The 25,968-nt window shown below is 34.9% G+C and overlaps 1 protein-coding gene across 4 annotated transcripts in view; it reads right to left on the bottom strand.

The window, feature by feature from the left end:
• The window catches only part of LOC130046635 (platelet endothelial aggregation receptor 1-like), a 41,489-nt gene continuing 15,521 nt past the window's right edge, over window positions 1-25,968 (bottom strand). Inside the window, exons 4-16 of one of the 4 annotated variants that reach the window (XM_056146248.1) lie at window positions 19,997-20,248; window positions 19,760-19,897; window positions 15,871-15,993; window positions 15,483-15,620; window positions 13,851-13,991; window positions 9,863-10,000; window positions 8,140-8,280; window positions 6,618-6,743; window positions 5,898-5,913; window positions 5,757-5,797; window positions 4,682-4,749; window positions 2,793-2,814; window positions 1-2,551 (exon numbers count right to left, since the gene is read on the bottom strand). In XM_056146248.1, the coding sequence (XP_056002223.1) occupies window positions 2,418-2,551; window positions 2,793-2,814; window positions 4,682-4,749; window positions 5,757-5,797; window positions 5,898-5,913; window positions 6,618-6,743; window positions 8,140-8,280; window positions 9,863-10,000; window positions 13,851-13,991; window positions 15,483-15,620; window positions 15,871-15,993; window positions 19,760-19,897; window positions 19,997-20,248 (1,478 nt within the window). In that variant the 3' untranslated portion in view covers window positions 1-2,417. Of the gene's footprint in view, window positions 2,552-2,792; window positions 2,815-4,681; window positions 4,750-5,756; window positions 5,798-5,897; window positions 5,914-6,595; window positions 6,744-8,139; window positions 8,281-9,862; window positions 10,001-13,850; window positions 13,992-15,482; window positions 15,621-15,870; window positions 15,994-19,759; window positions 19,898-19,996; window positions 20,249-25,968 lie in introns of all 4 variants that reach the window. The other 3 variants (XM_056146249.1, XM_056146250.1, XM_056146251.1) reach the window with 3 other exon arrangements.

Genomic DNA, 25,968 nt, shown 5'->3' with positions numbered 1-25,968 from the left:
GCTGATATTACTTCCATTTTTAAACATATAACGGGTATGTAGTTCTTATTAGAGAATTTTAATCATAAAGAAAATTACCGGGAGTGAAGGGGGCTATGAAACCAGCTGGTAAGCAATATATATATATTTTGATTGTGAAATATCTCTCATGGGGTATGGGAAGGGGTGGATTGAATTACAAGCCTTGTTATATATCATAAATCAGTGGGATATGGCGTTGTTTAAAACGTGGATAATTTAGTGTTCTCTGGTGTTTAAGCTTCCTAAAACATATAATTTGTGAATTTAAAAAAGAGACAACTTAGATCGGAGAGAAATAGTTATTCGTTGTTGGAATTCCCTCCATTGTAGCTGCATTGTAGCACTCTCGGGCGATAACATATACAATGTACGCTAGTATCTTTGAAGCTAACGCGCATACCTGGGCACTATAGTGTGACATTCTGGGATTTAAATTGAAGAATAACCTCGAATTTTAGTTTACAGTTAAATTCCTGATGATGAAATTTGTTTACACAAGTAATAAAAATGTGTAAAAACAATTGTTAAAACAAATATGGTGAATGGTACAATGCTACAACACACAATCAGTATAAAAGAACGGTGCAATGCTACAACACACAATCAGTATACAAAAATTGGTACAATGCTACAACACACAATCAGTAGATAAGAATGGTACAGTGCTACAACACGCAATCAGTATACACTAATGTTACAATGCTACAACACGCAATCAGTATACAAGAACGGTACAATGCTACAACACACAATCAGTATACAAGAATGGTACAATGCTACAACACACAATCAGTAGATAGGAATAGTACAATGCTACAACACGCAATCAGAATACAAAAATGGTACAATGCTACAACACACAATCAGTATACAAGAGTGGTACAATGTATCACCAGACACGTATCGTACTTTTTGAAATGTCGAGGGGAGGGGTGATACGTAAAAATTTATATTCACGGATTACAATTGTATACTTTCTTAAAAATGTCACACGTCCACTAAATATCATTGATGTACGTACGCGCCTTGGTTGAAATTGGCCTAAGTAAAACATTGTCGTCTGCTGTTGATATCACATGTTGTTTTATATTTAATGAAATGTATGCACATAGTTAATATAATGCTTAATTTTTCAACGAATACATTGTTTGTGAAATTATTCATTCATCATTAGATAAACTATTTAAATGTTGATTATCTTGTGTGTAACATGAATTCTCATGGACCTTTGGTAGGTCTTATATATACACCGTTATCTTTACACTGGCAATAACAACAATAATGAAATCCGGTCTGTAAGATTGACTTAAATACATCCGGATTTTTTTCATTTTTTATTATTATGTTTCCAATAAATGTTAAACCCTTTGAATAAATATCCGATGAGCATATAGTTTTTTGAAAATGCATGTACTACCCCAGTGATTCCCGTTACCTCTTCAACTGCCAAGAAGTGGGAATTTCATCACTCGAAATTACGTCATGATGACAATTCTGTAAGCATCTTTCAATTGATATTTTAACCCTTCTTCCCTCGTCGTCTGGGATGATATTAAGAGGAATTGTCAGTTTTTTCGTAAATTTTCAATCCATACAAAAAGTCTTCCGGACGACGACGAAAGAGTTGTTAAATTTCACTAGTTTATCCATACAAAACCATAAAAAAACATCACAAATAGCTTCATGACCCTTACTTTATTTGATTATGTACTACGCATACGCATATATTAGTTGATTTTCATATGTGTTTGAGAGTAAGTATCTGTATGAGTTATTCTTTTAAAAATTAAAGAAGAAAATATCTGCAACACAAACTAATTTCCCCCCATAAAAGCTTGGCAGAATTTCGCCAAAACCGCAAGTACTTCTATGATTCAATAAATTAATGCAAATAACATTGATAGATTTCAATACGTACAATTACAATTTATCATGTTTTCCCGTGAGTTTTCAGTTAATCACGGTCATTTTGACATGGGATATAATCGCTAGGGCGCCAATGATAATATAACAATATTAACAATATATAACAATATTAAGCTATATATATATATACATTCAAAATATATACAGACAGGTTCACACCGTTCATGTAAGATATCAGTAATTATCAGTTTTATCCCACGTACTCTCTTCATATGTTCATAAATCATTGAGACATTAGATTGCACACACTCATCAACGGTCAGCGTTGTGGACAACGAAATGAAATGCATTGGACGTTCGACGTAAAAAATGTACTGCATTCTATATAAAGGTTCATCATGGAAAACTAAATACGGTGGAAATAAATTCAGTAAAAATAATATATATCTTCGTCTTAGACTTTTCCGGCTACGTTCTATGTGAAAGTTCATCATAGAAAACTAAGTACGGTACAAATAATTCGTCTTAGACTAAGTACGGTGGAAATAACTGCAATACAAATAACTCGTCTTAGACTTCCCCGGTAGATTCGGTATAATGGTGAAGTTCCTCATACGTGTTCGGTTTGTCAAGGTCTCCCAGTTCTGCATACGGGGATCTAACCCTGTTATTGAGAAATACACGTGGTACAAATTTCAGTTTCATTTCAGATTTTCTGAAAATTACCGATTCCATCCTTATGTTCGTTAATTTAAGTAATAAAATAATTTGTTTAGTATAATGTGTCCTCTACCGTAGTTCCAATATATTACTATAATGTCGGATAGTAAATACTATAAGGTAATCTTGCTTATAAACCACTTCAATATTAAGCTCATTCCTTCAACAATTCAAGACATACATACCGATTTGAACCGCTTGGTATATCTGAGAATAAAATAAAATAATTTGACCCGAGTTTTAATGCGAAATGTTGATTTATAAAAGAAATTGCAGAAAACAAACGCAACGGCATCGGGACCTGATACTGCATTACATCTCAAATTCAAATGCATGCAGTAAAGGTGGTATCACAGTGATATTTTCAGCGTTTTCAATTCTCAGAAATCACAACAGTTTATACTAGAGGTGACTGGAGACAATAACCAAAGTTCACTTGTCCGTGAAAGCATCTTTAAGAGTTTATTCTGGAAACTTACACACCGGTCATTGTGTTCTATCACACAATATTTTAAGTGTATGAGACGCATACTTCATAATCGTGATTTATGGGTGATACACAGATTCTGAAGTACAATGTTTACTTTGACCAGACAAGCAAGTAATTTATTTTCATTTGTAGCAAATTATTACATGAATTAAAAAAAAAACGAAAGTAGAATTAGCATGTGGTATCAAGTTTTAAAATGTTATATAGACTAACTCTCATACAGATTAAGATATATGAATGTCTACCTGATTAGGTGAACAAACTGAATATATGTTGACGTTACTGTTTACCACAGTTTTGTGACACGTGTCAGATATATGGTCAATCGTACAAGTGATTATAAGCAAATATCCCATATGTTTAATAATTTACAATTCCAGGGGTTAAGTGCTCCTTCCATAACATTGCATCTATACAATTTACATGTCGCGGTTGTATTACAGAAGACATATAATTTACATGATAAGGACTAGATATCGAAATAACAAACGTCACTTCCTGTAATTGAAATTTAAAGAAATAACCACCATATGACCATGACTTCACTTTGAAAGTTTCCAGAATTAGGGAGTATTTTCTTCTTTTTTGAGTTTACTAGGAAAATGGAAATTAAAAACAGAAACCAATGATAATTCCAAATCATTGCAGATTTTATTTCAGAATACCAGCAAAAGGTGCAAAGATATTTGTATTAATCCATTTGCCTTTCAAGAAAAGTCAGAAATTAATGTTAATTTGAATTCGTTTTCAAAATCATGAGTATTTTATAGGAAGAGACTAAATTTCAGAGTGTTATACCTATCTACAAATTCAATGGGTATGTGTACAGTCTGTTTTATTTTCACTGCATATTTTACAAAACAATGCATAAGTGGGAAACATCCCCTTATCTGGAGCTCAGCAAGAAATTAAAGATTCCACATATGAATACAAGAGCCCCATGGGCTTAGAATCGTTATTCTGATACATTGTAGAACAGGCAATAATTCTCACTAACCAAGATTAATCAAATAACAAAGTTTGATGATGTTAAGTCAAATAGTACCTGAAAATTTAAATGTAACTGTCCAAAAGTAGGTCACGGTGACCTACTTTTGGTCGACACACTGGAGGCTCAAGATCCATCAAGAGACAAGTCAAATAGTATTCAAATATAGCCGTCAAATTCCAAAAGAAGACCACAGTGACCTACTGTTTGGTCGACACACTCCAAAGACTCAAGATGCATCAACTGACAAAGTTTGATAATTGAAGTCTAACAGTATCTAAAATATTCAGATGATTATAAGTCAAATAGTATCTGAAATATTCAAATATAGCCGTCAAAATCCAAAACAATAAGTCACGGCGACCGATTTTTTAGTCAACACACTCTTATGACTCAACATGCATCAACTGACAAAGTTTGATAATTGTAAGTCAAATAGTATCTGAAATATTAAAATATAGCGGTCAAACTCAAGATGCATCAGCTGACAAAGTTTGATGATCCTAGCTTTTATAGTGTCCAAAATATGCATCTAAAATTGAAAATGTGACATTTGAATGTCTGCAAAATTCAAAAAGTAGGTCACTGTGACTTACTTTTTTATAAATATATTTTGAAGCCTCTAGACGTAGACAAGGTTTAATCCTTCTAAACCTCTCGGTATCTGAAATAACAACCTAAAATGTATTCATAAATGATTAGCCATAACATCCAAAATAAAGGCGATGATGACATACTTTTCACATGAAGTACTTTAAAAGTCCCATGATCCGCAACTGACAACTTTTAATGAATATAGGTTCAAAAATATCCAAGATATGCATCAAAATCCATTCAATAATACTTGCCTGCGAAATTCAAAAGTAGGTCACAATGACCTACTTTTCAGACAACATGATATTAGGTACTAAGATAATTTGATGATCATAGTCCTTATGCTAAGGAAAATATTAAAGTTTTAACAAAACAAAATTGATGGTCAACTTTGAAGTGACCTTGAGACCACACCATTTGCCCCAGGATAATACCTTGAACCATTTTACATTTACACCATTTCCTGATCACTATGCTAAAGTTTGGTGATAATTTGTCCAGTGGTTCTTGAGAAGAAGACTTTTTAGCAACCACTACTTTTGTTTGCATTTTCCTAATTATCTCCCCTTGTTAAAGGGTCACAACCCTATTTTTAGTGTAAATGAAAGCCCTTGGGCAAGAATATCCTGTGAAAATTTGACAAAAATTGGCCAAGGCGTTCTTGAGATATATTCCTTTTTCCAAAAAGTTGATACACACCGCACACTACACGCCAGACATATGGCCATATGATTAGCTCTTTGAGCCTTCGGCTCAGAAGAGCTAAAAATGTAACATGATTTGACGGTGAGTAACGTTGTATAAGAATATGTCAAGTGCTGAATTTGTGCAAGTATGGTTCTCCATTGATTACAGCATTTCGTCAGTCCACTTTCAAATCAAGCATCGTTTGACATAACACGTTATAGAGCAGAATAAACAGAAAACGAAAAATTAGTTTAATTATTGAACATGAAATATTTAGATTATTAATGATATGCACTTCATCAACAATGATTGCCTACAAACTGAACGCATTAATATAAAGTCTGCGAAATCTTTAAAATTATGCACTTCGTGATAAGGGGATGGATTTACCTGAATTGTGAGCACTCCTTGTTTCACTTGTACAGTTTTCTCTGAAATCAATAAAAGATACCTTGTGATGCATCCGATTAATGATCAACTTCTTAAACGTGTCTTACAGAAATGAAATATGAAATGAAATGTGATAGTTACCCTTTCTTTGCGTTTCCTGTTGAAATAACAATATTATAAACATAAGTATTGTTACACAGTTGTCTATGCGATATATATGTAATGGATACTGTCTTTAAGAATTATATAATAGTACACACGATTTGTAATGTGAGGACATTTTGGAGTTGATATAAACAGGTAGTGCAACTTACAATACGGCACTTGTCTTTTTTTTAATTGATGATGTTGCTGTCTGTGTCTCTTGATTGATTTCATATATGCGAGTATCTTCTGCGTATGATCAATTTCAAATTGAAGCAGACTGCTGTCAAATAACTGCAGGGATTTCTTAAGTATCGTTTAAAGTAAACATTTCGCAAATTATATTGTACTGATAATGATCTAGTTTGCAAGTACAATCTGTCAATAGTTTAAAAGTTGTCTGTTATGTTTCATAACAAATGATATGTCATTCTGTAACTGACTTTGATTGACGAGATAACAGGCTGATGGCGGGTGTGACGGAACAACATGGATTGCTTACTCCTCGTTGACACCAAATCCCCCTCTAGTGTACCCAGGGTTATGTGTTTGTTATCCCTGTTCGTGATATTCACTTTATATTTGAAATTAATGTTTCGCTTTCTATGTGTTTGTTTTAACTGTGCAATATTAAGGATAATCTGGGAAGCAAAGACAATCGTCATCTTTATAACTGTTTCCTGTATTATACATACATCTGGTTTTTTTTATACTTACGTTGATTTCTCTTCCACATCAGGAAGTTGATGACACTTCCGATGAGCACTATGATAATAGATACTACAAGACTTATGATGATGGCGGTGTTGTCATCTGTACAAGTTGTAGCGTGGAACGATAACTCTTTTGTAAATAAAGGTAATGAACTCTATCAGCGATAATGAATGATAAGCTGCAAAATTTAGAAGTGTTAAAAGTTCCTGTACTTTGATATTTATTGGAATAATTCATTTCAAACTATAGAGGAAGATAATACCTCTAAAACAAAACCGTACTAAAACAAATTAAGGATTCAGTGGATCTAGGACTGCTTATTTATATACATATTATACTTCATTGTTATTTCGGATTTCAAACATTTCGATTGAGCATCACTGAAGAGACATCATTTGTCGAAATGGGCATCTGGTGCATCAAAATTGGTACCGTATAAGTTTTACATACAATGCTCACTTGCATTCATATGTCGATTAAATATTCCAGTAAATTAACTCAAAATCAAAGACATCACAGAGTCCTCCATATTTACTTTATCTACAATATTCAATTAAAGTGTTTTTGTAATTGTGCTGTGGTGGTGTCGTAGATACAAACATGAATCGGAATCCAGCAGAACTCAACCATTTACCTTATTTAGGAAGAAGATAGTACTGGTATGAAATATCTAGATTGTATGGATGACCAATGTCCGTGTTGCATATTGACTCTTGACAAGATAGAGTCTGAGAATATAGTAAAATTTCATTATAAAAATTTAATGTACTCAAAGGCAGGCTGAATGACCTCTGCTTCCATGCTATAAATTCCTGCTTCATTGGGAAGTTGTGCAGAGAAAACGTCATTTGTGATTACTACAGCAGCAGCGGTTTTATTTTGATCCTTTGTATCATTTGTATAAATATCAATTGAAGAATATTTGGATTGTTTTATTCAGAATATTTTTTTTAAGTCAACGGAGTTTGTTTAAGATTTTGTTTTTAGTTTCAGAAAGTGGTGCATGTAATTTTGGTTTTAGTAATTTACATGGTGGTATTGTAGAACATAATGAGGGTTTTACGGTGTTCAAAGGCAAGTTAGAATCATGTATATTGTTTAAGTCGTAGACCAATTCATTTTATACACTTCTTGTTTTTAATGAACACTGATCAATCTTACAAATATTCAAACTACGGATGAATGCAAGGTTATCAGTGTTAGCTTTTAATTTAGCATTGTATTGTAAGATAAGTTTTATTCAACATAGATCGAGAAGTGGTTCGTTTCTCTGAACATGCAAATTACATATAAAGATGGCTAATCATATTGCGTTTATATGTAAAACATTCAAAAGCATATACTTATAGGAGCAGGTAGTGATTTCATGATCCCTGATTTCAGGATGGAATTAAATCATCATAATAGCTATTCCTTCTATCATTAGAAGAAAAAAAACCTTGGATTTTGCTCATATTGTAAAACAGATGGCCGTCACTTATCAAACAATTAAGACGGAAAGATAGATAATTCTTTATTTTGTTACCTGTACCACAGATAGGCCCGCTCCACCCCTCTTTGCATCCGCTCTCACAAATTCCGGTGACATGATCACAACTTCCATTGCTACCACAGTACACGGTACACTTGTTCTCACAATTGATACCGAAATATCCACTGGGGCATTCTATTTAATTAAATCATTTACGTTTAAATGTTATAACTATAAATACATCATAAGTATCAAATTTATAAAGTAACAAAGACGTCCAACGGAGCTACATAGAGGATATCCATATTGCGTGTTTTGATATTCGGTTTACCCAACGCGTTGATATGGTTTATCTATAATAAATACACCATATCAACTCGTTGGATAAGCCAAAATATCAAAACGCGCAACTACATGTATAGATGTTCTATTTATTTTGTACGTCTTCTTTTCGCTTAATCTTGAGATGATCCCCACTATGGTAAAAACAGCTGATTGAATTTATTTTGAATCCGTGGCTCAGACGTCGTGATATATCGGTCTACCTTACGGGAAAAAAAATAGTGCGCATAAACTCCATCCAATACAGTACAAAAGGGCACTTTTATCAAATACATAATGAATGAAAATTGTTTTAGAAGGAATTATAGTATAATTAATAATAGTTTTGCCATTCCAACAAATTAACAACTAATGACCGAGTATTTATTTTTTGACGTATGCCTCACCTTCTGATAGAAGTTTGATGTCGGCGTCTTTTTGAAATAAATATATGTAGGATAACAACGATCAATGAAAGTAACATTTTAATGTAGAATGTTCAACAGTTTACAATGAAAAGTAGAAGTGTTTGTGCATTTGGATTTTATTCACGTGATTTCTTTGGATCTGAGGGCGAAAGGAGATCTTGAGGCATTTTAATCCTAGTAAGTAAAGCTATTGAGATTTATCACATTTCAATATGGCTGTGCGTTTGGATACTTGGAACCGCAGCATGACGAGGTACTTTCGATTAGGCTTGTTTAGTTGGAGGTTGACTCCTGGTCGATGATAATAGTGTGAACATCTTTTTGTTTTCTAGACTTAATTTTTGAGTAGTTATTGATCGAGTTAACATTTTTATGGCCGGTAACTTGTAGTATATGTCAGTGGGGGCAACATCATTTTAATTTTGATATAAAGGAAATTCTAAATAAATGCAGAATTACAAGTTATACGCTTTATTTCTTGCGTCGACATCCATAAACACAGAAAATATGTCATCCAAGCAGGGACAGTGTCAACAGTAGTTCGGACCAGAAGTGCTTTATCGAACGGGCGTGTGATAAAGCTAATGCTTTATCTCACTTTCAATATACACCACACGTATAGGATAAAATGTAGTATATGCAGATATCTATGTGTTTCGCCATTTCTAAATTTTGTTTACATGGCAAAACATATCTCACGAGAAACTATGAAATACCTCGTTTTCTGTCATCAATTTTCGTTTTGCAAATATTCATGAATAGATAGCTTGGATAAAAATAATTTCACAATGTACGTCATTTCATTATTTATGCATAAACGCTTCTGAGTTTCACAGCATCACTGTGTTTACTTCTAACACTTTAAGTTTTGTGACGGTTATCTCGACGAAGTAACTGTACTTTATGATGTGTACCTGTCTATCATATACCATTTACATGTCGAAATGCGCATCTGGTGCATCAAAATTGGTACCGTATAAGTTTTACATTTAGTCTTACAATAAATACATATCACATGTAAAACTCACTCTCCTTGCAGTTCCATCCCTGATACCCGGAAGAACAGCCATTTAAACACGTGCCATTAATATGGTGACACTGGTTGTTGTGTAGACAGGGGCCGCAACTCTGTGTGCAGCCTGCGCCGTACATCCCGCCGTCACATTCTGCAAGAAACCAATATCAAGTTAAAGTCATCATGTACACCCCAAAGTATATTTTGCAGGACGGAAACACTATCAAAGCAATATATTTCAGATTGAAGGTGATTGATTTTTCCAAATTTATACTATCATATGTATTTTGCGTATTGAATCGGTTGAGACACATAACATCATTGATACTTGATATTAGAATATTCCTACATAATTATGGGAAGTTGCGAAATGAGAAGCTGCTGTCATAAGATTGAATTCTTACTTTGCTGTTAACATATATATTCAATAACATATCTTATGTAAAGTCAGGATTTCGCAACATCCATGGTAGTTATAACAATTTAATTTGCCAATATAACCTATCATTGTGTCAAATGCTGTCGGACTTGTTTCATACCGATTGTTAGGCCGTTCTAGGCACACGAATTTTGACTACGGAACCCCGTTTATCTCTTCTAAATATAGAGATCATGGGTGTGACGGGTCGACAGGGGATGCTTACTATTCCAAGGCAATTCATCCCACATATGATATATCCAGGGGTATGTGTTTGCCCAACTTTCTATTTCATATCGCGTGTAGGAGTTATTGTTCGTTATCTTCACCTTCCATCCAAGTACAAAGCAGATGTGAAAGCCTTTATGATGGCATTTATTTCAAGTTTACCCAGATATGTCAAATCGTAGTGGTTACCCAACATACACCTTTTGAAAGATTCAGCTCTCCTTCATGGCATTGCTGTGAACTCATTAGCTATGCTTTGAACACAACTATCTATGAAATGGTGCTTAAAGGACAGAATATTTTATCAAGTCCACCTAGTTTTTCAATATTAATTAGACGAATTTGAAAGAATCTGGAAACAATGAGATCGACATTAAAGGTTGTCCAATTGCCCAATACAAGTAAAAACCCAGTTCGGAAAAATGAAACTTAATGCTTACTTGCCCCATGGGACAAGTGATTATTTTCTTAGGAGGTTAATGAATATCAAGTATTAGAAAATGATGTTCAACTTCGTATTTTTGCAATTCTTTAGAGAGCCGTAAATTTTAGGCCCATTTCTAGTAGTGTAACATATCTTATCCTACCAGTAAGTCGTTCGTAATAGCATAACTATCCGACGTACAACTTACTTTAGTTATGTTTATCAGAAAATGGCGATTTCACAACCGTATATCGAAGTGGCATTCACTCCGAAAGAAGACGATTTTCAAAAGGACAGACAATGCTGAGAAGAAGATCAATTTCAATTTAAAAAGAGTTTCATGTAACGTGATAATCATAACTTACTGGTTTGATTGATACTTACAGCAGTATGACCTGTACCTTCTGTCAGAAATTCAGCGCTATTGCCAGTACTTTATATTTTCTTACCCGTAAAAAATTTACAGGATTGATAGCATCTATGTCCATTTTCATTGAATTATTGACTAAAAACTAATTTGTTACACGTTTGAAACTTTTTTATTCTTCAATTTAAATCATATATGCGTATCAACACATCGTCGCAATAATAGGTACCCATTCCGCTTTTTTTGCGGTAATTTTTTTTTTCTATCTTGGCCTTTGTGATTTCTTAGACATTTGACATTTCATTTTCATTTTGCCACCAATTGCACTCAACTATGATAATGCCACAGGGCTAGGCAACCCATGAACTTGTATGCAATCAATGATCATTGGCTATACATAATTCAAAATCGTAACCTAGCTCTTTACATTTTGTAGCTTAAAGAAGGAAAAATGGATTGCGGTTAACCCCATAAAAGATGTTTGTAAAACATATATATGCCTCCATGATGCAATTATACACATGCATCATTTTATTGATAGTAGTATCACCAATTCAAAATATGAAGCAGACAATATTTTCCTATGTCAAGAGTAGATTGACCAAGTGACCTAAATTCAATAGGGGTAATCTTCTCCTTATGTACATGTATACTGCACTAGTCTACCAATCTTGGTGTCAATCAATCAATCAGGTCCCAAGTTATAGGAAACAATGTTTGACCATGTAAATTCAAAATCAATTTAGGATCATCTTCTTCTGAACATGTCCGTCAAGCAAAGGGTTCTGAATATATTGAGCAGGCAATATATCCCTATGTCCAGTTTGACCCTTGAACTTTGACCATGTTGATTCAAAATTAATTGGTATAATCTTCCCCATAAAATGTACCAATTTACTGAGGTTGATGTCTGTCAAGCAAAGCGTTCTCGAGACATTGAGTGGTCAGTATAATTCAATGTCCAGTTTGATCCTTGACCTTTGATCATGTGACCTCAAAGTCAAAGGGGGTCATCTACTCCTTGGATTTATCAGTGTATCAAGTCTGATGTCTGATAAGCAGAGGGTTCTCAAGATATTGAGCGGACAATGTCTTCCTATATCCAGAAAAAGATTGACCCTCGAACTTTGACTTGCAAAACAATAGTCCTCTTTTACTCATAACCAACGCACATAAGAAATATCAAATTGGATGTTTGACAAGCAAAGGGTTCTCAAGATATTGAGCGGACATTATTTTACTTTTCCAGTTTGACCCTTGACCATGTGACCTCAAAATTAATAGGGGTCATTTTTTTCCTAAAAATGCACTAATGTACCAAATGTAGTGTCTGTCAAGCAAAGGGTTATCTAGACATTGAGTGGTCAGCATATCCCTATGTCCAGTTTGATTCTTGACCATGTGACTTCAAAATCAATAGAGGTCATCTACTCCTTAGGATGTACCAGTGTATCAAGTTTGATGTTTGGCAAGCAGAGACTTCTCAAGATGACATTGAGGTGACAATGTCTTCCTATGTTTAGAGTAGATTGGCCTCTGACATGTGGACCTAATAAACATTACTAGGGTTCCTTTTCTACTCATAACCAACCCACATATGGCATATCAATACCACCACGTGAATGGTTCTCAAGATATTGAGCAGACAACATGTGGTCTACCGACCGACGGACTGACCGACATAAGGACCGACCGACCTATAGGTGCAAAGCAATATGTCCCTCTTCTTTGAAGAGGGCATAGTAACAAACAATAACCGATCTTATAAATACTATAAAGAACAGAGAATCAAAAATAGGGCAATGTAAATATCTGAAAACATATGCCTGTAACCTTCGAAGTAAACTTGATGTCATGATGTGTTGTGCCAAATTTATTCGAATTGGTTCAGTGGTTCTTGAGAAGAATATGCTTAACATGTAACAATGTCTTTTTATAAGTGATATTTTCTTTCGATTGAACAAATTTAAGTTCCCTTTACCAAAGGATACTTAAAATACAATTATTTTTTCATGTTGGCCTAGTGCTACTTGATAACAATTTAAGTTCTAAAATACTGTTTTTCAAAGGTCTCAATTGTTCTTCCTTTCCTGAAGGTCTGGCCTTATCTCCCTTCACAGATTGTTAAACCAAAATTTGATTACATTTGTTTAAGCATTCTTTGTAAAGATGTTTTATCATGTGAAACGTTAACGATATCGAAAGCAAATTACGAAATGTTCGCTTGAGATATCGACTCAGGTAAGCTTATAAGAAGGTAACATATCCAAAGCATTCTGAAAATTTTGAATTCAGAAAATATTTCAATGCATTGAAATAAAATCGACTTTAAAATCATAAAGTACCTCTGAAAATTATTAACATATGATAATAGTTACTCTGCATCATGAAAGGTGAAGATTAAAAAAACTGTGATTAATCTCATAACTCTTATAATCAATACAAAACACGGAACCCTGGATATACAATGTGCCATATATCATGCATCACGTTATCGAAAATGAAACATTTCAAACACTGATCGCCAATTTGTTTTAACTAGATTCCCTCCGACATACAGTTACCTTCCTGACATGTTGGTATCTTCCATCCCGGTTTACAGCCCCTGTCACAATCCCCTGTAAATCTGTTACAGTGGTTTGTCACTTTACAGTTCTCACTGCATCTCTGTCCGCAGTTCTTCCCATAATAACCAGGCTGACATGCTATTTTTGAAGAAAGGTAAATGTTATAGCAACATGTTTTGCCAATAAAAGCGTTTAACATTAAGAAGATCATAAAAGTGTCCTTGCCTTGCACTAAAAGATGAAACAGTGATCAATTTCATATATATTCTAATGCATACCGAATTTAAAGCAGAACATGTATAAATCCTTGTTAACATCAGATGTGGGGTGACCTGTCTGGGAGGAGAAAGCATGTCCTATTGATCAGTTGCAACTACCATTACCTTTATAATATCTTGTTCCGGCAAACGGGGCCATTCGTAGTTAAAATTATTATTCAAACAATTGGTATGAAACAAGTGAAACCGCATTTAACCTACACGGCAGGGTGTATATGCAAATACTTGTACATTGCATGGTTTGATTTTTATGCTATGTTTTTGTTGCTTTTGTTTCCATTGAGTATTCTTCATGAATATGAAGAAGTCATGGAACACAATCCTCTTGTGTGATAATATTGAAAAGTTCAACATTAAATGTAGAGTCTGTACTAATAAACAATATTTATTTGTTTGAACTCTTTCAGGTAGAGGGTCATAAAGACAATTATCAATATTTTCATATTAATTGATGACATAGTGCGATTCAAATTGAAGAGAAGTCATCATGATAAAATTTTGATCTTCTACTTTTCAAAATGGTACCAGTGTACCATTCAAAGGGATCACGATATATTGAGCGAAAATTACCTTCCATAGTAATACGACCTATGGCCTTACAAACAATAGTGGTCGTCTGCTCTTTTGGGTGTAGAAGTGAATCAAGTGTGATGTCTGTCAAGTAATTGGCTTTGACGATACTGGTGAAAATATCCTCATATGTCCCAAAGTAGTCTGACCCTTAACATTGTGACTTCAAATTCAGCAGGCGTCATGGCTACTTCAGGAGAACAAGTGTACACAGTTTTGAATACGTCATGCGAAGAGTTCACAAGATATTGTTTAGACAATATCTTTATATGTCTAATTGTCAGCGTGACGCTTGACCATTGACGAGGTGACTTCAAGATCGGAAGGGTTAGCTAATGTTTAAGCGAAACCAATACAACAATGTTGACATCTGTCAAGCAAATGGCTTTCAAATATCAAGCGGATAGTGATCACTGTTCGTTATTTTCACCTTTTCTGTTTTAAGTCTGAATTCTGGCGCGGCCAAGTTACGAGTAGTATTCGAATCACTGGCGTGAAGGAGGAGTAGCACACCAGAAAAATCTAACATGGATGGAAAGTGGAGGATATGTGCAGTACTAATTCACCTTATTTTGTAAAGTAGTCTGAGAAATAATTAAAATCCCCGTTAGACTCGAACCCACAAGCCTCTCGGATATGACCTTGGCAATAGATGACCATGTGATGACAAAAATCTGATAGATTGTCTAACACGTTGTTATATTCATCGTGAGTGAACACATCCTATAAAAATACCGTTTGTGAAAATCATATTTCAGGGAAACAGAAACGATGAACTCACGTGTCTGGCATTTGTCCCCCTCCACTCCCTTGTTACATCCCCTTGGACACATGCCGGTGGCATGGTGACAGGTCTCTCCATCACTACAGTTACCACATGATAAAGAACATTCCAGTCCGTATGTCTGTACAGCACATACTGAAAGTGTCCAAATAGTTTGTAATAGTCAAATGGTAAAAAGTATATCCACGCTGAAGCCTACAAAATGTAACACAAATATTCCATAAAATTAATGAAATTCACAATTGCCTTTCGTGTAAATAATTGTACAATTCAAGAGATCTTTTTGGTGATTTCAACGAACCTTTGTAGCTATATATCTGCGCAATCAGATATGCGAGTCCCCCCCCAAAAAAAATAAAAATCAGTTACACATCTGCAAGCGCACCCTCATGAACGGAGAATCGAGAATAGGACATGCATGGACTTGTGGGATACCTAGGACTAAGCATTATCTGTTGACCAGACACTGGCCGTCCTTCCATTGTCTTAGTCGCGTAAACTAGGCAATCTGTAGTTAAAATCAGTATTAAAAAAATACATAACAATATATATGAAACATAAACAACATCTGATAAGATTTGATAGTTCAACTAAGGAGATATTGAATCTTATCTTGATTAATCTAATGTGTATCATCAATAACGATAACAAATCAATAATGATTAGAATTTGTAAATTTAATAATGTTGACATTTTAAATATATGGAGTTTTACCAAAATATGGTTATACACATAGGTAGTGTTGGTATTATTAATTTATCTAATTAATCAAAATGTATGACATCTTTACAAATGCCATTGACCTACACTCCTAAAAGGATTTATCCAGATGTTCCATATAAGCTGGATATGGTATTACAAGATAACACTAGGAAAACGTAAGCGCTTTCATTTGATCATCAGACTTTTATTACCAGACATTTTGATATACCATTGAAATTGGATATATACGATGTATACTGTGAAATCATTAGAATTCGTGGAGGTTCAATTTTCGTGCAATTCGTGGGTACCCCTCACCCACGAATTTACATCCTCAACGAATAAAGAATCATAATTACATTCCAGAGGTATCTTTCTTACAAACATATAAATCCACGAAATTACGTCCCCACGAACTCATAAACATTCAGTAATCCAAGAAAATTGGACCCCACGAATTTAAATCCTTTTACAGTAGATATCAAGGATATATATTGTCGAATATTTCAATACATAATCATTGCATACTAACCAGATTTAGAGCTACAAATCATAAATTACCCATACAAACGGAAAAGTGGTTAGATATAAATCGAAATCAAAGAAAATGGAATATTTTCAGCTCTGATATTGGAGTTGAAGGGCCTTATAATCTTATATGTCCTGCTTTGAATGATATTATGCGACATTATATACCAGAACATTTCGTACTAGACTTCATGTTATCAAATTTCATTATCTATTTGAATCCAAAAATGAAAAAAAAAACCTACTTTTAAATACATACAATTAAATAACGAGAGTAGACGCCCCCGTTTAAATGTATATAACCTATTATTGTACTTATTCATCATTAAGATTATGATATCTATTAATATGGAAAAGAATTTGATACATCGTCAGAATGGATTAAAAGTACAGTGTATAAGAGAAATATCAAAATCCCGCATTAGACATATAAAAATAAAAGTGTGTACCGTCTATCCTTCTGTGTTTAGTAACTCAGAAGTGATAAAAGAATAAAATGGGTCAGATGAAGAATGTGTTTTGGTTCCAGCAGACAAAGCTTGTAACAACCATAGTTGCTAACTCGCATGATTCTGTCGGGTTACACCCGATTTGTTGACCCCTTCCGGGTAATCCGATTATTTTTTTATTACCCGACATGCCATATTTTTCATCCGATTTCTGGATTTGGTTTTGTAAATTTGTTCTCGTGAGAAATTTCCAGTTTGCAACAGAAGCTTTGATGTAAAACTTATACGATACCAATTTTGATGCACCAGATGCTCATTTCGACAAATAATGTCTCTTCAGTGATGCTCAACCGAAATGTTTGAAATCCGAAATAACAATTAAGTTTTAGAGCTATTATAGGGAAAAACAGTGTGCCAAAAAAGTGGAGTAAAATTCGTCTAAGGATAAGAGATATGCGTGAGGGAGATATCCCTCAATTTTGATATGAATATCTAAATTTTATAACAGTAATTAAATATACATCCGTATTTTCAAACTATTAACAAAGTACTTAGCTACTGGGCTGTAGAGACCCTCGGAGACTGACAGTCCACCAGCAGAGGCCTCGACCCAGGGGTCATAATGTAGAACTTAATCGGTACCAATTTTGATGCACCAGATGCGCATTTCGACAAATAACGTCTCTTCAGTGATGCTTAACTCAAATATTATCTAAGTAAACAATTCCAATAGGCATGTACATTACAGAAAAGTTATCAAACCAGATGTTAACAAATATTTGCGAGTTGTTTCGACAAATCGGCGATTAAAGTCATTATGTAACATGGCTTCCACCAAGAGCAGACCCTTATCAGGACCAGCAGAGACGCCAACAAAAACAAAACCATACTTGGTATGTTTCTACCTACCAACAAATCTGGGAAAATTACTTTCCATGCTTAAACAAGTTATTGACTGGGGGCAGCATGAAGCTTATTGTCCATTGTGTATCTCGCACTTGTCTATTAGGTCTGCATCTATATATGATCTCATAACACATGCTAAAAGGCAAAATCATATAAACACATGCAATCCTAACAGATATGTAGTGAATGCCGTTACACAATGTGACCATATTGCGTGCCTTCCCGAGAGGGTCATGACCCTCTTTTTGAATGTTGGAGGTTGGGGACTATTGTAACAACATTATCTTTATTTGCAAGGCTCATTATTACAACTGTATTGCATACGAACTCTCTGACACACATGAGAAGTCGACGATGGAGAAGCCGAAACAATCCCGCCTGTAAAACAAGCCGAGTCGCCAGTTTGACGCTAGTATATACCTTCAATAAAATACCCAAGCATGAAGCAGAAGTGGACGACCCCGTGGTGTCCCCAATTCCGAGCTCACAGGAATACATCGAATCGACATTGAAGTTCCGATTTTTCAGTCGGCCTTTGGAAGCCCTCCGTGTTACACGGAGTATACAGGTGTATTCACTGAAGACAATATAATGTATTGTACATTTCTGGCAAAATACTATTAAGATATTGATTATATAAACTATAGAGATATGTATTTCCACTGGCAATTTTAGATTGTTTTAATGAGGGGATTTCGAGTTCCAACTTCATTTTTTCAATTCTTTGCAATAGGGGTAATTCATATTGATATAAAATTCCGTTGGTTTTTCTACGGTAGATAATTTAATTTAGCATAATTTATGTTTGTCTTAGTTGGGTAGTTATGATTTGTTTATTGGTTTGTATGTTTCATTGAGAGTATCAATGATACATGTAACTCAAGTATATGTGACATTTTATAACAATGATGCCTTCACCTCATATTTGAATTTGATAATGTACATATTACGCAACCCGACGAGTTAGATAACTATACTATGTGCAGTTTAATGCAAAAGGAAAACAATCGGTCAACGATGTAAGATAACTGCGTTATGTTAGCATGAAATTGACGCATGTTAATTTTCTTTCCTTTTTCTTAAATATATTCATACAAATCCCCCAAAATCCACTTCATTTGATTACAACACCATCTGAATTCCACTCATTTCTCAGGTCTTGTATATACATGAATTTTGGTAATAGATTTGACGGTATTTTGTAATTTAGAATGTTGCTTGTGCTGTACTTTTACCAGAAATGTTTTTTAAAAATCTACTAATTACAGGAAGAATAGTCACAAGATGAACTTTTTACGCATCGAAAATATCTATTTATTTCGAAATAAGTTAGTAACCACTTAACATTAAGCGAATAACAACACGAATAAAAACAATGCATTAAGTGAACCAGAATTAGAATTCAAAGACAGTTTCCACAATTCCTAAAAATAACATCTTTAACAACACGAATAAAACTTTCAGAAAGTATCGCTCTTTTTTCATAATATTCAATATACGACCCCGGTAGTTTTCGAATGTATGCACTAAACGATTTTGACGATAAAAGGAAAACTTGATACACGTAAAAGACGATACATGATATACCTAATATACGCAAAACACGATATACCTGGTATACGCAAACACGATACACGATATACCTGATAACATAGGATAAACTCACGATACCTGTTTGTGTATGTTTACCTTGACTACAGCGAGGACCTTGATATCCCGGTATGCAGCCCAGACATTGACCCGTCTTGACGTCACACCTTTTCTCTTGACATCCGTCGGGACACGGTTGATCACAATTAAGTCCATGATATTTTGGGTCACGACATCCTGTATTAAGAGAGAGACATTCAGTCATTGAATTATCCGTTTCACATGATCAAATAATTGGCATTGCGAAAACATTTCAGGAGTCTATTTTAAATTCACCAAAAACTTCCACTTCACACAGGTCATTGTTTGCGTATTGTGAGTAATAACTAGGATAGGTAACACCCTGTATCCGTTCGTTGTAGTATATCACATATCGTCCATGAACAGAACATCTTATTGTCTGGATCTCTATTGGAGTACCGGTCACATTCTGTATTTCATGGAAACAAAGATGGCCGTCATCCTTTGACGTAGTGTTGGATACGTAAAGGAAAAATCCAGCAAACCCCGAAGTGTATACACTAGGAACTGAAAGTAGATATGAAGAAATCGGATCTTACATAACTGATGCACAACTTTGTCCACATTCTCTATTTCACGGAAACAAAGATAGGATTCATTCTTTGACGTAGTGTTCGACACATAGAGGAAAAACGCAGCAAATCGATTGTAATACGCACCAGGACTTTCAGATACAATCTCAATATAAAGGAAAATGTCATGAAAAATATAAAAATGTAGTGACGTTAAGGTTGGAAGTTTATCAAAATTATATATATATATATATATATATATATATATATATATATATATATATATATATATATATATATGCATACATACATACAAACAGACATATATATATTATATATATATATATTTATATTAGAAGATGATTCGGCACAGTTGTAAATAAATGTTAAAAATCAGAATGACACATTCCATAAAAACAACCATTTACTGCTAGCGCTTTCTCCATATCTACATGGTTCATCGGGCAGTTCAAATATGTATACAATTTTTTTTAGTAACGTCTTTGTTATGAAGTCAATTAAACGAGTCCTTTATGACGTCATAATAACGTTAACCGGTAGCGTTTGGTAATTGTCTATTTTGTGAAATTATTATGCTAAATTGTAGTTCAATTGTTCAAATAATTATTTTCTACTGAAGCTTGGATTCTTGAAATCTATGGTCGTTATAACGATCTAGTTCGTCAATACAACCTCGCATTGGGTCAAATGCTGTCTGACGTGTTTCATACCGATTGTTAAGCCGTTCTTGGCACACTGATTTGACTGCGGATAACTCCGTTTACCTGATCAGGATATGGGGCTCACGGCGGGTGTGACCGGTCAACAGGGGATGCTTACTCCTCCTAGGCACATGATCCCACCTCTGGTGTGTCCAGGGGTCCGTATTTGCCCAACTATCTATTTTGTATTGCTTGTAGGAATTATGAGATTGATCACTGTTCGTTATCTTTACCTTGCATTGAAAAGTTTGATAAAATAGTCCTCTTTGGCTTTGCGAGTTATTTCATTTTCAGTCCACATTTTAAAGAACGGGAACAATTTAAATTTACCACCCCCGCATTCCGCAAAATGTTCACTACATGGGGTAATCCGTACACTAGGATCTTTTACTTGTTGTTTGTGCACCCTCACTCGCGCATTAAGTTTGTTCGTTTGTCCTATGTAGTTTTCTCCACAAGTTGAGCAAGTGGCACATTAAATAAGGTTCTCGGATTTACAGTTCATGTTGGCATTGACTTTTAATAGTTTTCTGGATTTAAAAGTAATGGAATCACCCTCTTCTATGTATTCGCACGTCCCGCAGCCTGGACACCACATTTTTTGACGTATTTGACCTTATTCAAGGAGAAATTGGCTCGAGTTAGTAGTTTTTTAATGCCAAGAATGGAGATGGATACTTTTTTATTCAGTAACATCGATTTTATTACTTATTTCATTTTTTTTTTTCATTTTTGTTTAGAATTAGTAAAATTTTACGCATGTAAAAAACCATTTGGATGAAAGGTGAAGATAACGAACAGTGGTGCGTATTTCGAAAATTATTACATAGTTAAATTCCTTCAAACGGGCCCTCCCTATATACATGTACCGGCCGATATGTAAACTAAATTCTCACGAGACCGACCATCTCTGAAATTCCATCAGCCTGTTTTAACATCTGGTCCCGTGATCATGAAAATGTCTTTAAGACTGGACAAAAAAAATCACCTTGACTTAAGATTTGTGTTTTGTCTTAAATTTTAAGACTGCCTTAGAACTGTCTTAACTTTTTAAGACTGTCGCTAACTTCGTTCAAAATGTCCGCGCTGGTTGCATTTTTGAGGCGAGTGAGAGAAAACGAGCGTGATGTCCGTCGTTGAAGACATCTACCCCGATCAAGAAGCGCCCAAATCATTTATTTAAGAAAAATAGACCGTCGGTAGATCGAAATTACAGGATATTGACGTTGAAAATCATATAATGAAAAAGGTTTTCTATGAACAAAGTATTCACGTAAAAAGTTTGTTTACCGGAAAAGAGGTCAAATCCCTCTAATCGAAAAGTAACATCGCTAGCCCGGAAAAAATGAGAGTGGGCGTATTCAAATATAAATATAAATATGACTTCTTAAAGTGATCAAAATATCACAGGAGTGACCGCTTTACTACCTGATCGTAGTTCATGTAGACGTACACGTACGACAGTTTCACTAAAAAGCTACGACTACAAAAGCACATTTTTTTACCTGTCTGAGTTTCTTGACAATGTGGAAAAAGAAAACAATCATTTAGTCTGCATTTGCACACGAATAATGTGGAGTCCGAGCCGATTTTGAAATTAATTAGATAAAGGCATAGATAAAGACATTGAATTTAATAAAATTATCGCTTCAGTCACTCTTACATTCCCACTTCCGTTCACTACTACTTTTAAAAAAAGAGGGAGGCGACGGGGTCAATACATCAAACTGTGTATGTAATAACGAAAAACGTTTCTTTTTGATAAAAAAAGGGGAGGGGTTGGTACATGTATGTGCGTGCGTCAGCATTAGTGATCATAAACTAGACGTTTTAGACACTGACTATGTTGTTTACGTAATTTATCTTTTATATCCTATTGTTATCTTTCCGCAAAAGAGTTCCTTGTTGCCATAGCAATTTCAGATTCCAGACTTAGACTTATGTTAAGACAATCTTAGTTACGATTTGCTGAAGTTCGTTTTGTAATCCATTTAAGTCAGCAATCTTAGCTAAGTTCAAATCTTAATTTAAAGTCAACATATTTACTTAACTTTAAGACAGTTTCATGATCCCAAATCCTGATCACCAAATACTACGAAAACATTGTCAATGAGAAATTACAGGCTCCGGGATCATGAAACTGTCTATTGGAGCAGCAATTATGTAATCGGGTGTTATCATCATCGGAGTCCCTGGAGGTTTACATCCAGGATATTGAACGGATGCGTAGCAAGTTGCACAAATCGGAGAAGGAAAATACTGACCGCTTTTGTAAAAGGGTTTCAACCCAATATTCATATCCATTTTATACAACATAATACACAAACGTAAAAAAGGGCCCGATTGGCATAGGAGGAGGTCAAATCCCTGGATATGGTATAAAGACCTGTAGACCTACATTCCATAGTAAGCGCCCACTCGAAATGTTTGGAAGAACTTACGAAGGTGGTCGGAACTTTCCGAATCACCAAGGAAGCCGCGTCGTGTTTCTTGAAGAATGACACAATTCAGTGTCAAAAGTGTTAAAACAAGGTCATTCCACGTGCGATTGTCGATCAGGAAAATTTGAGATCCAATGTTATTACTGTCTTAAGAAAGGTCACATCAAGCGAAATTGTCGAAAGTTCCAACAGAACAACAAGTTAAATGAGTGATATCCAGTTTGGCCATGGGTGTTACTGGGTCGGATACGGTCATTAAATCCCCAAATGAATCTGTCTGTGAAAGAACTAACTTTTGCCCTGGTAAGACAACAAACTATATTCTTTTGGCATGGAATCTTTTAAGAAATTATGTACCAATTAAGATGTTAAACAATGACTTGTTTGCTATGATAGACAAAAGTGTGGACTTATGTGTTGCTAATTAATTTTTTTTTTTTTTTTTTTTTTTTTTTTTATAAAATACGATTTCAGAAAAGAATTTTGCACTGTGAAAGACAGTGACAAACAATTCATTGTTACACCGAACAGTCAGAGAGTTCCGATCAAGACAGTGGCTATTAATAATGTTGAGATCGCAGGTTGTATCGTCAAGGTGGAATTTTATCTACTACTAAATTTGATGACATACTTTATTTTAGGCTTAGATTGTTTACATACAAATATGTTGGCATTGAGTTTGGAAAGGGATAAATTTCCATTGACCCTAGACGCACACTTTCGATCAACTCTGACATTACAGTTCCCTCAAAGACAGGAACAGTACAACAACCTGATATTCAAGGTTCATATTTACCTCAGAGGGTTCTGGGTATTAGCTCAGGTTGTGTGGGTGTTCCTGGGGGTCTTATTATAAACAATGCTTTGTGTCATGTCAAAGATGGGAGACGTTTTTGAAAGTTGCGGATTTAAAGATAAGGACATTACACTCAGAAAAGTGGATATTATTGGGAAATTGTGTTGTTTGGCATGGGGCGATAGTTTAGTACAGCTTTCCGAGGCGCAAATAAATCCCGATAGTAAGAGAATGGTCCCGGCAACAACCCCTGCAAAACTCAGTTTCGGAAAAAATCTCACTGAATCACAATGAAGGAAATGGCAAAGTTTGTGTGATAAGTAAGTACCCGCATGTATTTTCTGGACCAGGCGGTAAACTGGGCAATTGTGATATCATTGAACACTGGATTCATATTGAGCAAAATTCATTACCAGTTAGACAGATAATATATCAATTAAATCAAAAACAAAAAGAAGTTGTGTTTAATGATATTCTGGTGCAGGATAGTATCGAGGAATTTACAAGTTCCTCGGCTCCACCTTGTATGCTGGTTTCAAAGAAAAACGGCGGGTATCGATTTGTGCGTGATTATAGGAAATTGAATTCATGTTCAAAAAATCAAGCACAGTCAATTCCAAAGGCTGAGGAATCTCTAGATAGTTTGGGATGTCAGAGTCCGGCATAGTTTTCTATCTTGGACCTACACTGCAGGTTTTAGCAGGTATCGATACAAGAACATTCTAGACCGTATATAGCTTTCAAACTTCCGCCAGAGTTCGTTTGCTCATAAACCAAACTCTTCCACTCAGGCATTATGGGATAGCAATTTCTTAGGACGCATATACTGTGTGACGTCACTGTAGAATGACGAAAAAACATATCGTCAAACGTAAACATTTCAAAACAACAACTTAAACATCAAGTTCATTACTTTACACTATAATTTGAACATAGCCTCCTTACTTTTTGATGATCTTTTGATCATTTTATATTTAAAATATAATCCATACTTGTATATTAATGCTATTAATGTCAATATTTTCAAGCTTTAACTACGAGCTACCTCTTTAGTGTGTGTGTGTGCCCGCGTGATAATCGCGGACTCACAATATACAAATATTGTACTGCGTTACATAGGTGAGGTCTGTACGTAGGTGACGTAATGAGGCCTCGACGGGGAGTTTGATACAGTCTTCAGAACATATATTTAATTCAATCCAAACGTTTACTTCTGGGTTTGGCTAACTCTCTGGTACTTTCCAGAGAGTCATGGAAGCTGTATTGCGGGGTTTGTTGTGGAAATTATGTATCGTATACCTTGTGGCAGTATTGTGTTTTCAAAAACATTTAATGCATCTTGAATAAGTATTTGAGAGGTTAGCTGCTGCTTACCTGAAACTTGAGGCAGGGAAATGCAATTTCGCGCATAAAGAATAACGCTATCTTGGCCATGTTGATAGTGAGTCAGGTATTCGTCCTGACCCAGAGAGGGTCAAGGCGGTACAAGACTTCCCAATTCCTAGCAATCTCAAAGAATTGATAGTCTTCCTAGGTATTTCGGAATATTACAGGAAATTCATTCCTGGGTACAATGGTATTGCCGCTCCGCTGTACGTATTGACAAAAAATAAGTAAAATTTCACAGGTCCGAGAAAGCCGTGTCAGCGATTCAGACTTTGAAACAGGAACTTGTAGAACCACCAATATTAGAATTCCGTGACCTTGATCAACATTTTCGTTTGTATACTGATTGCAGGTCAGATTCTGTGGATGC

This window comes from Ostrea edulis, chromosome 8, assembly GCF_947568905.1.
Source record: "Ostrea edulis chromosome 8, xbOstEdul1.1, whole genome shotgun sequence".
In the NCBI taxonomy this organism is placed as follows: Eukaryota; Metazoa; Mollusca; class Bivalvia; order Ostreida; family Ostreidae; genus Ostrea; species Ostrea edulis.
The sequence above is the reverse complement of the archived record's forward strand: the minus strand, read 5'-3'. Positions and strand labels throughout refer to the sequence as shown.